Source organism: Chiroxiphia lanceolata, chromosome 9 (genome assembly GCF_009829145.1).
Source record: "Chiroxiphia lanceolata isolate bChiLan1 chromosome 9, bChiLan1.pri, whole genome shotgun sequence".
Taxonomy (NCBI): domain Eukaryota; kingdom Metazoa; phylum Chordata; class Aves; order Passeriformes; family Pipridae; genus Chiroxiphia; species Chiroxiphia lanceolata.
This window is the reverse complement of record NC_045645.1, coordinates 16,474,844-16,490,151: the sequence shown is the minus strand read 5'-3', so window position 1 is coordinate 16,490,151 and position 15,308 is coordinate 16,474,844. Positions and strand designations below refer to the sequence as shown.

At 36.4% G+C, this 15,308-nt stretch overlaps 1 protein-coding gene across 14 annotated transcripts in view; it reads left to right on the top strand.

The window, feature by feature from the left end:
- Positions 1 to 14,861, top strand: part of ZNF644 (zinc finger protein 644) — a 76,745-nt gene extending 61,884 nt beyond the window's left edge. For 11 of the 14 annotated variants that reach the window (XM_032695855.1, XM_032695865.1, XM_032695856.1 and 8 more), the window contains 2 exons: positions 9,745 to 9,847; positions 10,333 to 14,861. In XM_032695855.1, coding sequence (XP_032551746.1) covers positions 9,745 to 9,847; positions 10,333 to 10,525 — 296 coding nt within the window. In that variant the 3' untranslated portion in view covers positions 10,526 to 14,861. Of the gene's footprint in view, positions 1 to 94; positions 209 to 2,448; positions 2,572 to 9,744; positions 9,848 to 10,332 lie in introns of those variants that run through there. The other 3 variants (XM_032695863.1, XM_032695864.1, XM_032695861.1) reach the window with 3 other exon arrangements.
- Positions 14,862 to 15,308: the final 447 nt, after the last annotated feature.

Genomic DNA, 15,308 nt, shown 5'->3' with positions numbered 1-15,308 from the left:
ATTTTATTTGGGATTCTGTTCATTTAATTCTTGTTTCATTTCCAGAGGACACTTGACTGCGAGAGGTAGCACAGCAAATTTTTCTGACATGTTTTTCCTAAAGTGAAAAAACCCCTCAGCAGCACTGAGGGGTTTTTGCATGGAACATAGTTCCTGTTCTGCATATGACTGGGCATACAAATTCAAAGCGGACACAAAGTGAGCCTCAGTAAGGAAGAAGACACATCCTGCAGTAAACAAGTTGAAGTGTCCCTGCATATTTGGTGGACTAACAGTTCTGAAATGTTCGGGCTTGTAACCCTGTTTTCAGGCATTAAAGCAGCTGGTTTGGGAATTACTACATTTAAATCTTTGAGATATGTGCAAGGCAGCATTTGCTCAAACTAACAGAACTGTTGATACCATTATAATATTGCAAATTGGTGAATCACTGTCAACTAATTTTGATGGTTTTAGGCAAACATACTCTTACAACATAGATTAATTCTTGTTTGTTGCAAATTTGCGGCTGCTCTGAGAAACTCATGCTTGCTTAGGGCCTGTCTATCCTGTGCTGGTTCAAGCTTTGTTGGAATACAGTTGTAGCCAGCAGGTTTCTAATGCACGGCCTCTGACTGATAAGGACCTAGATTGTCCCTCCGCTGAGGACTGTGCTAATGAAACAATTCTACAGTCAACTTCCTAGCTACTCTGTATACTAATAGAGCAGGCTTTTAGAGTGATGTTTTTAACCTACTTGTCACATAAGAGTTATTTCTAGTCTTGGGGAACTCTTACAACATCCTTTTTAATGTGTATGTAGAGCTTGCATTTACCTGTTTCTTGTTTGGACACCACCTTATAATGGTGCAGGATTCTTTAGATTGAGGAGCAGGATCTTATTTTTATACCCCTGACTTTTTTTTTTGTTCTGTTGCTTTTCTTATTACCCAGGTTAGTAAAACTGGCAGTGCCTAGTACTTTTTCACCTATATTCTTTTCTTCCTATAAACAAATAAAAACAACAGTCTGATGTGCTCGGAAGTTCTTTTAGGGGACTACAAAAGTGTGGCAATCAATTTCTTAACAAAGGTGGCTTTCTAAAATGACATAGTAGAAGTGGAACAGAGTTATATTTTATGTCTTCTGGACGTCTGTGGTTGTCCCTTAAGACAGGAGATTGCTTAATAAAGGAAGTGTATCTTTGACAGGCTTAATGATTTGAAAATGCTCAAGGAATAGCTTGCCAAACCTGACACTGTGTATTGCTTTCTGTTTAATATTTACTGCTCAGTATTAGGTAGCACCTGTTTGGTGTGATGAACAACCAAGTAAAAATAAAGATATGCTTGCATAGTACTAACAGATACGAATGGGGCCCTGTAGTTTTCTGCGGCTGAGGTAACAGAATTTGACAACTAACGCACTGTGCCAGTTGAATAAGAAAATATTTAACCTAAAGTTGAAAATCTTCCATTTTTCCTAAAAATGGCAAATATTTCTAATTCTGGTTTTAGTTTTTAAAAGGTTTTTACCAACCAGGTATTCTTCTTCTACAACTTGCCTGAAAAACAGCATGTCTTCTGTGGCTGCTGGAGAATAGCATTCTTTCTTTCCTGCAAACAGAGGCTTTCCAGCTGAGTAGTTTTAGCTTTTTTATTTATTCTCCTAATAATTTATTAGTAGAGAACCTGAAATATTAGTTGACCAAAACAATGTATCTGTGGTAAAATGAAGGGAGAAACGTTATGGTGAAGTGAGCAGGGGATAAGTTACAATGGTTTCTTTGTCTGTAAGTGAGGACTTCAGTACTGTTTCACTGTTTTCCTGTGACAAATAGCATGTTGCTTTGTTGATCGTTGATTTAGCACAAAGATTTTAGCAAAAGCCTTCATTTACTTTCGTTATCAATTGCACATCCAAAGTAAGAACAGAAATGCACTGAACAAAACGTTTTGTCTAACAGCTGTTCAGTGGTGTGTTATACCACCTTTTTCTCCGAGCCTTCAACAGCAGACTAATTTAGTATGGAGCTCTTCAGTCTTATGGGTGAAACACTTTTAATTACCACTTTGTCAACTTGACTTTCCAAATTCTCTTTATTGGAAATGGTGAAAGCTCTGAGATTTTTCAACAGAATTGTGCTACTCAAATTGCAGGATTGTATTTTGGATTAGAGCTTCATAATGTGGAGATCTATAGGAACTTGGTAGTTGGTATTAAATGCAGAGTAGCGTAATGGGCTCAAGTTGCCTCCTTTCTGTTATTTTTCAAATAACGTGGTTTGGCTTAAAGCACCAGGTGGAAAACTAATAACGGTTAACATGGATCCTTCTAATATACTAAACAATTGCGTCAATGCAGTGAATATATTTTAAACCATCTTTATTGCAGAAAACTTTTTACAACGCTTTGAGAATTTCATTTTTTGAAGAGAGAACTGGATTATAGTTTTCTTTTGAATGATAGGTATGCCTGTGAAGCTTAGAACGTGTGTGCATTGCAATACGACGTTTACAAGTGCTGTTAGCCTGTCCAACCACTTACGCGCTTATGCACGAAAGAAGAGTGCTGGACTTTTGACTGGGACAGGTATGTTTTGTTACAGATGTAAAAGCAAGTCTGTCTATGATACATTTTCTTCATCAGACTGGGCAAAAGCATATGTTAATTCAAAATAATTTTGAAGCTTCTGCTGGTGAACAGTTTATTTGCCATAAAACTTCAGCAACTTGTAAGAAAAGATATGTTGCTGTTGTCCACTCTCATGTCTGATTTTCATTCTTACTCTTTGATTTTGGATCCAACATTTAAGGTATGTAAGCAAAACTAAGAGATGGTTGCTTAAATTTGTTCTCCTGCAATATCACAACTTTCAAACCAGATAATTGGCCTTCTAATGAAGTGTTTAAAAGTATCTCAAAAATAAGAGTGGGGAAAAAAAAGGCAACAAAACAACAAGTAATTTTTACAGTCTAGTACATATAATTATGAAGAATAATGTAGTAAAATAGGAAAAGCAAGTAATTTTACACTTAGTATATTTTTAACAACATACCGTATGTAGTTGGTTTCATTTCTTGTTTGGCTGACAACCCAAAAACTACCTGCTCTGACATTGTTTAGTACAGCATTTGGCACTGCTATTAATGTTTTTAATTAAAACACACTTCCTTTTGAAATTCATCTAATATACCATATTTTGATTTGTTTCCAGAGGCCTGCAGCTTCCTTGGCTGTAGGAAATTTTTGAGTTTACTTGGATTATTGCTGAGATTAGTGGGACTTCACAACAGCAAATTGGGGAGTAGAGATGCAATATAGTGAGGAAATTTGGCAGATATGAAGTCTGGAATATTCTGTAATTAAGAAGGGCAGCCATCACTTTTCTGTGTTAACAAGCACAGACTTTTACATAATGCTCTTAGAAAATGCATAATCCTTTTTTTATTTGCAAATGTAATTCATTATGCTAAGAATGACAAACTGATTTGCAGGCTTTCTCTGCAGAAGGCTAAAAGAAATATTTTTACAAAATGGGCCTGTGGCTACCAGGTCTGCATTAATGCTATAACAAAGCAGATTTAGAAGGAGTCAGCAGATGCAATAATGTCTAATGTGTAGGAGAATATGTCTTTAGTCAATGATTCTGAAAATTTTCATATTTATTCAGTAGAAAGGTGATGGTAGTGGACTTCATTTACCACTGCTTTGATTTGATACTAGCCCTGTGGTAAGTTATTTTTCTTACACGCCTACTGGTGAAGTATTTTTCAATAGCTATACTATTTAAATTGCACATTGAGAACTTAATAATTCAATGAAAGAGCCACAGTGGCAGACAGGATAGTACACAGAGATTGAATCCTGGACCAGCTGTTTGTGCATAGCTTCCCTTTTGCTAAATGGGAAGAGTGAAGCAAGCTTGTTAAGGTGCTTTCAGGGATTTTTGTTTTCTTTAAGAAGTGTATTTTGCTAGTGAAGTATTTACATTCTCATCAGAACAGTTGCCACATTTTTAAAAAGAACTGAAAGAAAACTCAAGTCTTTTATCATTGGACCTAGAATTTGGTTTAAAATTAGGTTAGAAACAAAATGAGCTTCGATGAAAGGTTAGAAACAAAAATTTGTAAAGAAAATCTTTTGATCTCAGAAGCTGGAGCTAAGCCAGATAAATGGCCTGTACCATGGATAAAGGCCTTTTGCTGAAACCATTGACTTAAAGAGTCAATGTTAAGTTCTAGCTATAACATGCAACCAATGTATATTTTTATTAACTTAGTCATTATATTGCTGTAACTCTGCGAAGTTTGTAAACTTTGCGCCCTGACTTTTCATTCAAGCAAGCTCAACGCAAGGCTTGTAGATGAGAAAACATACTTTTAAACAGTGGTTTTATTTGATATTCCACTTTATAACGTAAGACAATTATTTTAATGCAAGATTTCACTAGCATGCACTAGTTTTAAACTTTGCTATGAGTGTTGTTCTTGGGGAGACCTCAGGTTTTGTTATTAAAAAATGCAGTTGAGAGCAATTTCAAGATGTCTTCAGTTTGGCCTCAGCCACAGCTGAACCTTCAATGGCCTTCAGCTGTTGTATGGAGACAATGAGGATATGTTTATACAGGTTCTTTCTTCTGTTTTGATGAAACCTTTCTTAGATCTTTCAAAGTAAATGTAACTACCAAAAAGAAACCACAGTGGTTGATTATTTTTCTCAATATCTTCCTGTAATTAAATAATCATGTGTAAACATGAATGCTGTAACTTTTTTATTTGGCAATTATTAGGGGAATTATCAAGGCATTACTGTTTAGTAAGAGAAATACAGTAATCTCTGTATGCCACCAATGAGACCTCTCCTAGTGCTACAGTAGCTTACATATTAGTCTTCTCAGATTTTTGATTTGTTTGCACGTGGTTTTGATATTGACTGTTATCATACTGCTTTTCTAGCAGATGCCCTACTACTTCAGAGTCAGTAATTTGATTATATTTAGTTAAATCTTACTCTTTTTTTTTCAAATGCAACTTGACAGTTTTAGCAGTATAGTAGACATAGTTACACCTAATGGTAGTTTTGGAGAATGGACTCAAGAAAAACATCCTAGAAGTGAAAGTTACTAAACTGTTGGCTGTTTGAGGTTAGTCTTTATTATATCTTATTTGTGCCTGTAGGTATGCATTACAGATCCCATGTATAGCAAATACCTGTCTAGGTTCACTTAATAGTCGCTTTTGTATTATTGCTTGCATAATCATCTTCAGATGACTGGCTGGAACTTTTTTCATTATTCAGTCCAACTTCGAACAATGTAATTATTTAATTGCTCATCTTGAGTAGATGCTAATTTCCTTTTAATACACACATTGGTGTTTCTCAGAGCATGTGGCAGACTTGCTTCTTTTTCTGATTATCTTGAGAGTGTTGGACTGACCAACACAAAATCTTCAAAATGCATCTTACTCTTCTTGGTTATAGTTGTATGTTCAGCTTCCTTTCTTTTCTTCTCCCTAGATCCCTCTTCCTCCCCCTGCCCCACTCTCCCCAAGTCTCTTGATACTCTCTTGCACTCTGGCTTTTTACATCTTCTCTTTGTTGACTCTTTTCACACACTCCAGTCTCTTCATACCGGCTGTCATCTTCTGGGAATCACCACTTTATTCTTTGGTAGTTGCTTCTGCAGATGGAGACTTCTTCTTCAGAAATTCAGGAGGGAACAGTAAAGTACAGAACAAGAAGTCTGGCCTTCAAGCCAACAGTGTGACCGAGGTAGCAGTTCACGAGGCCACTACACATCCAAATAATTTCAAATATTGCTTTGGGAAGTTTGTGGTGGAAGCATATCCAGCTACAGCAGAAATCTGAGGTCCACTGGCTTTGCGTATCTTTATTCTGTGCGGTTACAGTTACAAACAATCAGCCATCACAATGAGCTAATTTTCATCATCCTATAAAATCCTTCAGGGAGCACATTACTGGAGAGGTTTTTTTAATGCACTTTACTGTGCAGTAATGATGAGGATAGATAGCGAGTGATTGAATTTGAAAAATTAGTGACTAAATGTACAAGAAAGATAATTCATTATTTTTTACTTTTTAATTGGCAGTTTTCAAGTGGTTAATTAGCTCCCTTCATGTGTGCAATTATTCAACTTGTGTTAGCTTATGACAAAATTCATAAAGTCTGATTAAAAGACTCAGGTCTAGTCTTCCTGAAGTAAGAAACTTTCCATGTTGGTGGACATCAGGAAGCAGAGCATTTTAATTTTGAACTGCAGACCGAATGTCTTAGCATGAAGGGCCTCCAGCTGTCACCTACCTAATTCATGTTGTCTTAGGCATGCTCATTTAAACCTCCTATCTCTCAGTGCTTGTAGTGTTTCTTGATAAGTGGCCACAGAGGTAAAGAACATTTTTATATGCAGCCGTTTTACCTAACACATATTTTTCTAAATGATGTGCTCTGAATTTGAACTTGAGCACTTCCAGGAGTTTGTCTTTTGTTTTAAATGGGTTGCTTCTCTGTCATGTTGTGTCAGTGGTTTGATGAAGTGATGTGACTCATTGTTTACAAGTTTTTTGAATAGCAACTGGGAAACACTGGGTAGCCAAACTTGAAGGAAGGAGGCTTCTTCCAAAAAGAAGTAGGCCTTCATGGAGAATGAAAGATGATAGTGTGGAAACTGTTGTAACTACAAAGTAGTAGTGGAGGGTAGTTCCTGCCTCTCTGGCAATTTGCTGCAGTTTCCATGCAGCTTACCAGAGCTAAATTATCCTTGGTGTCTTCGTGGAAGCAATAAAAGCATACTTTCTGAGGAGTTCATGCTTTGTTACAGTAAAGACGTAGGAAGTACAGTAGCTGAGTTTTGGTCAGAACATGGCTATGTTATGGGTAGGCAGTGGATGAGGCAATTGTGTGACTTACTTGATGCGTGCAACCACTTGTAAGCATCGTATCAAGACTACTCAAGTGTGTGCATGTGACTTCATTTAAACTTGTTGCTTTCTGGATAGACAAAATGAAACTAATGTGATAATTACTGGTCCACGTGCCTGATAACTGCTATTGGAATTATGGTTTTCACTTGGCTTTACACAGATGTTACTCTTTCTCTGCTCACTTTCCAGCTTCACTGGAGTAAGTTCAAAATGTACTTGTGCTGCTTTGAGCTCCCTAAACTGTGATAGAATATGTTTACTAGCTCAAAAGGAACAAAAAATTTTTTACAGAACACCGGTTCAGTATTCTTAGTGTTTTCTGTCTTTTGTAACAGCTTATTATCCGGGCGAATCTACTTTCTAATGTAGCTAAGTTGCTCTGAGAATGCATTGAGTAATCTGAATCTTTTTTTCTTGATGTCATTTACTGTGATATTTTCTGCCCTTTCTTTTGTAATTCCTCTATCTAGAGCCTCCATCATAAATGACTCAGAGAAGATGCCCATCCTTTTGTTTTTCTTGTTTTCTCAATGTTCATGGAAAAGGTACCTTTCAAGGAAGCAGAAACTACCTCTTCTGGTACATTATGGCAGTTTCTGTCATTGTTGCTGTTTGGTTGCACAGTAGTTCAGAGGGGATTTTTTCTTACTAGATTATACACACACACAAACCCATTAGGTTTCAGGAACTCTGTTGCAGAAGACTAATCCAGGTCTAAAAAGAAAGAGAAATGCTCTAGATGTGTGAGTAGGATCAAATTTCTTTATGGGAATAAATGTCTTTGCCAACATGAAGGAAATCAACCAGTTCTTGTTTAAAATGCAGGTTGGCCCCGCTAGTAGTCTGTTATCTACTGCTTCTTTTATTTTACTGATATCAACTTATATCAGCTAACTGTCCTCAGATACGACTCATGGAAGTGTTTGCATTTGGATAATACTGATTTCTGTTTCCCTTCTTCCCATGATGTTCTGCAAAATCATCAAAGGCAAAGCTTTTGCTGTAATAACTGCTTCACATAAGTCGCCCCTCACACAAATAGTTCTCTTCAGAGCATGGGTGTCTGGGTTCCAGTATTTTATCTGCTTACGTTTCTGATGATGTTGTTACTGAAGTCGCGGTATGTAAAATATTTATACTATTTGGTAGTTCCTACAGCCTGAATGATTATCTTTTTTCTTCCTAATTAAACGAAGAATATGCTTTTGGTGAGAGAATAAAGTATTAAAAAATCCTTAACAATTTTCCAGAAGTTATCTTGGCCATTTCTCTCTCCCCCCCCCTCGCCACCTTGGGTTACTGCCTCTATATCCAGACTGCTTTCGTTGTTGCTGTCAGAAAAAAAATGCTGTTAAGCCTCGTTTTCCTGATTTTGGTCTGAAGGAAGTCTCTTTAGTTTGGTATCTGCTTTCAATTTATTTTATTGGTTCTCTGATACCTTCAAATCTCAGAAATTCATTCTAAAATTTTAGATACTGTAGGAATCTTTAAATCTGGGGATGGAACTGGGGAATGTCTGGTATATCTGCCAAGTTAAAAGCTTGGGCTACAGGGTAAAAGCTTGAGAGGTGTTCCTTTGGAGGAAATGAGAAAAATGAAGGTTGCAGTCAAGACCTGTGTTCTTTAAATCAACGTGTTTTGCCTTGCCTTATGCTTCAGAATACTAAGAGGTTAATTCTTCTGTTTTATATTATAGGAGCTAAAACTTTAGACAAGTGTAACAATTTTTTTTTTAATTTTACTGTTAAGATACTTCAGTAGTGTAGCATTATACCTTCTTGGTATCAAGAATACCACCTGGTGCTGTCTTTCCAGTTTTTGTGGAGTTTTTGATGAAGTGGTGTAACTGGTTGTTTACAAAAGGTATTTGTGTTATAGTTTTATTGTTGGTGTCTTGTTTTGGAAGAGTGTAGCTAGATATACTTCTCAGTTCAAGCAATCACAAACTTCTTGAGCTTTATCAGCTGTTTTCATCATAACAATATTAACTCAGTTTAATCTACTCATCCCCCACTTTGGCTGCTTCTTAGAATGGCCAGATTTTGTTACAGATTCCCATTACATCTGTTTATAGGAGGTACAGACCTCAAAGCTAACTGAACACATTTGCTATGCATTTCCTGTTCTCACACATTATTTTCATACGTAGTTTCAAATGCTTAGACTGAATTTAAAAAGTGGTCTTGCCATCTCTGTTGATTGTCCTAATAAGAACTCCCACTGCTACGGACTAATACATACTTTTTGTAAGCTGCACTAGAATTCAGACAGGAGCGAGGGGGAAGCTTCATTTGAAATTCTTAGAACAAAAGGACAGATTTTTACTTGATGTTGAAATAGGTGTTCTATTCAAACTAGAAATTCATGATTGTAATAGCTGAAAGCTACAACTTTATGAAGTTGTAACTTGGTTGAACGTGAGTGGTCTTATGATGGTACTTGAACTACAAAACAAGTTGGAGATTTTGACAGCATTTTATTCATGAAAGGGAATTTCCAATGGTGCTTTGCTTCTGTATAATTCTGCAATTGGTTTGTAGGTGCTTCCTGATACTAAAACAGTTTAATGCTGAATGTCAATTATCTAGTCTTTCAAAGAACAAGCACTGTGCTAAACTAAAAAAATTAGCTTCATGTGTTTTGTCAGTATGTTTCTTAGCATACACTGTAATTGTTTTGGATTTACATTATAATTAAATGTAGAATAACAAGGAGGTAGATATCTTTTCACTACTGCTATAGGGAATACTTACTGAATATCTCTGTTTGGTTAACACTTATTGAAGTATTACTTTCACATATGGAAATTTCTCTTCTTAGCTTTAGACTGTAAGCAAAAGAAGTCAAGGTCAAGATCTGGAAGCAAGAAGAAAATGCTGCCGTTACCTCATAGTGCTGATGAAGTTTACATACTCAGATGCAGGTATATAGTGTTATTTTCATTGAAAGAACACATTATTAAGAGGTTATTAATTTTAGTCATAAAAAGATATAGGATTGTGTCTCATAAATGTTTGTGATTAAACTGAATAATATGGAGGGTAAACAATTGCCTATTTTCGTTAATTTGGACAAGAGGATTTGATCCTGTCATACTCGGGTGATTGCCACTTGCTTCTCTAGCTAAAATCTTACTGGTCATGTCTAAGTAATATTCTGTCCTTCAAAAGAAACCTTACATAAGAACAGATTGTTATTGCTAGTGTTAAAAATGTGAGTGTGAGTTGTATAAACTGCAGGGTTTTGTGCTCACAGTTACTACTAATGAACTCAATTACTACATTTTTCAGCTAAAATATGTAGAAATAAACTTCAAGAAAATTAAGACTTTTCACTTATTGTCTGTCTTTTATAATTTTTCAGTAGAGCTAGATATATCTTGATGGATTAATTTTAATATTTGCATAGGTTTTGTGGTCTGGTCTTTCGAGGACCTCTGTCTGTTCAAGAAGACTGGATAAAGCACTTGCAGCGACACATTGTCAACGCAAATCTTCCACGGACTGGAGCTGGCATGGTTGAAGTCACATCACTACTTAAAAAGCCTGCTTCAATTACTGAAACTTCATTTTCTTTACTGATGGCAGAAGCAGCATCATAGAACAAGGAAACATTTTAAATTTTAATTGGGTGTAAATTTGAAATACTTCATCATTTTTTAAAATAAATTGCTACACTAAATTATGTTTATAAATGCTAAAGACAGAAAAATAGAGGAGGATTACAGTAACATCAAAATAAATTGAATACTTAACAGTTACAGTAAGTAGTCTTTATATTTTATATAGGGTGGAAGATGTGTTTTTAAGGTTTATTATGTTTTTGTCAGTTACTGTGTTCACTATCAATACAAGACCATTATATGTATGGCAGCCATTTTTAAATTGTTGCACATGGGTACTTAAAAGACAGATTTTAATAAAACAAAGAAACCACGTTCTCTTCAGTGTTACCCAAATCAAGGCTCTGTTTATTCCAAAAAGAATTACATAGTAAAATAAGATACTATTATATTTTGTTTGTATGTATGTAGTGTTTTGTATAATACCAAGAACTGCTAATACAATTTACTCAACTTAGGGCATTAAATACCATGTAACTCATAGTTCAAGAGACTGTTTCGTTCCAATAGGGCAATTAGTACTATTCTATCTAGGTGTGTAAGTGTTTTTTTTAAATCACATGAGGCTTTTTGTACTAAAAAGTGGAGGGAAACTTGTTTAAACAAATTTCTAAGAGAAATATGTACATAATACTGGAAATTTGTGGTAAGGAAATATTCTTTACTTCAGTTGCATTTCTCACTGACAATAAAGTGGTGCATCCATGCTACCTCCTACTTGTCAACAAAGATGGTATTTACCCTTATGTTTTTGTATCATAGTAGATTCAATCCAACTTTCTTTATTACAAAGCATCTTTTTGTTAACAAGTTTGTTACTTTTATGATGATTTACTTAAAGTCTGACTTGCTTACAGAAGTTTGCCTCTACTATTTTATTTAACACTGTAGAAATGTACTAATAAGCATTGCTCACTACACAGTTAGAGTAGACTTTTCATTTATAATTCTGTTTAAAAGGTTGATCATTTTAGAAAATTCGAACACAGATTGAATTGTTTCTACATATGAAGAGAATGTTTACAACTTAAATTTTAGAGCTTGTTTTGGATGTGATTATATGTATGAAAACTGTAACACTATGCTCATGCTAAGGACCTACTTACAGAATTATTGAAATAAATGTGCTGTGAGGATGGAAATATGGTGCAGGTGTCTTGGTCATGATGACTTGTGTTTGTTCATTTAAACTGTCTTCAAAACATGATTTTTGTTTAAATCAAATTAGATTCCTCTACAAATCAATTTTGTATGCAAGTAACATTTCATTTTACTCATATAGGGTAACATACTGTAGTTAAGCCAAGGATATGCATTGATATTTTCTTTATATGTAAATAAAGTTAAAAGCAGTTAAAGCAAGAGGAGTATTTTGGTAGAGTATATACATACCTCACTGCCAGTGAAATTGCTTTCCTATGGTATATCTCCTTACCAGAAAAATCTCTAAATAAAAAGGTTTAAAGAAAATCTAAATGTCTATAATGTGAAGCATTTATTTGCATTGTGTGAATTAAGTTTGTGAAATTGATTTGTCTTGCTTGAGATTAGAATCTTCACATGATCTTAAGTAAAAGTACATTTACTTGCAATAAACTGAATTGTTCACAGGCACATTACATTTGATTGGTGGAAAATACAAATAAATGTGTGTCTTCCTGGGTGCACAGAGTTTAGAGTTAACACATGAGGCTTGTTAATGTTCTGATAAAATAGATGGGCTGAAAATGCACAGCTCTACAGGACAGAGTTCTCAGATATGGCCATCCTAACTCTTCAAGGCTGTCATTAAATTAGTGCTATCAGGTGTTTAACTGTACAAATTGCTATAGCGAAGTTTAGCTTTCTTGTCAGAATTTATTCTCTTATAACTGGAAAATCTACATTGTTACATTTAAAGGCCAGAGGAAAAAATACTTTAGAGATTTTAGAAAAGATAACTGGGATGTTGAAGTATATTGCAGACAAATTATGTGTATGCAGACTAACAAATTTCTGAATTTGTGGATGCTTGTGGGATTTTTTTATACGCTGTGAAAATGGAAGATTTGAAGCAGTGTGTTGAAGCAAATAGAGGGAAGTGATCAAATCACCTTGAATGTTTATAATGCTTTAATAGAGTGCTTGTTTACCCTTCTCACCAAAAAAAGTGCTTGTGAGAGCACCATATTTTGTGGCTGTTTAACAAATGAGCAAATCAATGAAGTGCAAATGATATTTATGTAGTATTGTTAAGAATGCTTGTAAGGTGAAGCCATACCGTGCGGAATTTTGCGTTAGCAAAAAAACTCTTACTAGATTAATAATAATAATAATCAAACCCTAGTTCATTCTATTTAATTCATTAAACCCCAATAGTGAGCTGCTTTGTGTAACGCTAAAATGCAAGGTTGTGTGAAGAGCAGGGAGCTCTAGGGCTGATAAGTTTCCAAAATGAGATTATATTGATGAGGAGCAGAGTTTTCACTGACAGGCTGAGTGGGTGCACTGGAGCTGTATGCCTGACTTGCATCAGATCCTTGCAATATAGTTTGAAATATATGCAGAAGTTCTAGAACTGTTCTGATTATTGAATTAATTGCATATATGGTTGATACAAACTAAATTAACTTTACAAATAAAAAATCAGAGTACTCTTAGGTGTCTTTAGCCTCTAGTCGGGCTGTTAATTTTCTTGGTTTCTGTTGTTTGGAAATACAGGTCTTCTGTCACTACATTAAGGAAATATAAATGCCCCTTTCTGGACTTACAGAAATTCTGAATAATGTGATTAATTTACCCTCTGAGAAGAGGGTAAATTAAATCAGTTGCTTCGTGATACCAAACTCATGTTCTGTGGCTTGAGAGTCTCTGTGGCAGTCTGTGCTAAAGAGCTGGACTTCCAGAGTTGCACATAGAAACACAAGTGTTAGTCTGTTCAGGTTGACTTAGATTGCTTTGGGGTAAAGGCTGCAGTGGTGCAGTGATTTTTGTTTGGTTGGTTTTGGTTCTTTATCACAGTCTTACTTGTTTCTGAAGTTATCCTAGTTTCTGGTAAAGGTCTCTTAAGTAGTAACCTCAGGAAAATTACAAAAGAATTTTCAGAATGCTTAGAGAAGCCTTGGAAATTGTAGAAGACCACCCCATACACTTTTTGTAAAATGATTACCTATATTCCCTAATCGCAGTGATATTTCCAAATTATATTCAAAAATTAAAACTCTGTTGCGTTCCTTGAAAAGATGTTTCTGCAGAATGTTGGAAAGATGATTTTAAAGTGCCCATGGTAGTGTGTTCAGGCTCCATGCGTGGAAAGTGGAGGCAAGCAGACAACACGTGTTGGCTTACAGAGACCCCGGGCATTTACTTCTGTTTGCCGTGTCCTGCCGCACGTGGGTTGGATGACCTGTGTGAGGTGCACTGTTCCCGTGAGCTGAGGCGGTCCGGCTCTGCCCACAGATCCAACTTCTGCTTCCTCAGGGCACGCCTTACCCAGCCAGCAGTGTCAGGAAATGAGCTGCTGACTCCTTGATGGAGAGGAAGCACTGAGCAGTGATAGGTACCAGGAGCTGTGGGGGAAGGAGAGCGAGGGCCGGGTGTGCCAGAGATGGGCACTGTCGGTGCCGGTCCTGGGCCACACGGTTTGTGTTTGAGCTGTGTGCCTGCACAAAGTTCTGCCTTTTCAGCCACGCTCGGGGAAATCAGCAAGGTCTTTGAGGTAAGTAGATCAGAGGAGGAACATGAGTTATGAACTGGGGCTCAGAGAAGAGCATCCAAAGTTCCAAAGGTCAGTGTCACAGGCTTGAGATGGGAAGACATGTTCCTGCAAAGCTTTTTTGACTGTGGTGTTTTTTCTGAGCTGGTTATGGTTCCGGGTTTCCTGCAGTGCTTTAAAGAGGGGTTATGCATTAAATCTACCTGATTCTGAAAACCTACAGAAGATAAATTGGGCTGAACAAATGAGGAAACATTAACAGCAAGTAGTGTACTGGCTTTTAACTTAATGGTTAAGGGCTGTGAACAAAGCCTGTTTAGTTGAATGCTATGGTTAACAGACTTTTCCACTTTTTATCGCAGTAGTTAATGCCTGGATACTTAAACACCAGTTTCATATTTTAAAAATTGGTTTATATAGTTTTGACTTTGTTTAAAAAAAAAATCTTTTTAGGGTGGTACTTATTTAAAAAAGCTGACTGCATTATGATTTCAGATATTTCAATCCACCATGCTTTGTAGGTGCTGTTGCCTGATACATGGGTAGCAATTGTGATGTAATGGAAACATTTGGCCATAGTGCCAGATTTGTAATCTCTTGCAATAAAATGTTCCTTTTTAACACTGCAGGCTTCTTGGTGTTTTTCCCAGTGTTCGGAGGTGAGCTGCATGGTATGTGTCACTTCATTCTGCAGGGAATTCTGCCCCAACCAGAACAGTTTCGTGGCGAAGCAAGGAGGGCAGTTTTGCTCGCTGTAGCCTTCTGAAAATTCAGAGGTGAGGCAAAATGGGGGTATTTACATTTCAGTTTTGGAGACCAAAAATGAGAATTGGTGGTTGAGGGAACATCACCAGAGAAAGGGGCCCAAAGCTGAAGCTGAGTCACAAGTAACAGTGGCTCTCATCCATGCACGTCTGTCCACTTCTCTCTCTGTTCAGTCTGGTTTCACTGGTGTCTTCTTTCTCAGTTAGAAGCAGTTTTCCCCTGCAGCACTAGGTGTGCAGTGTCTTCCACGTGTACCTGGGCACAGAGTACACTGAAAAACCCAATCTGCCTGGCACTCTGCAA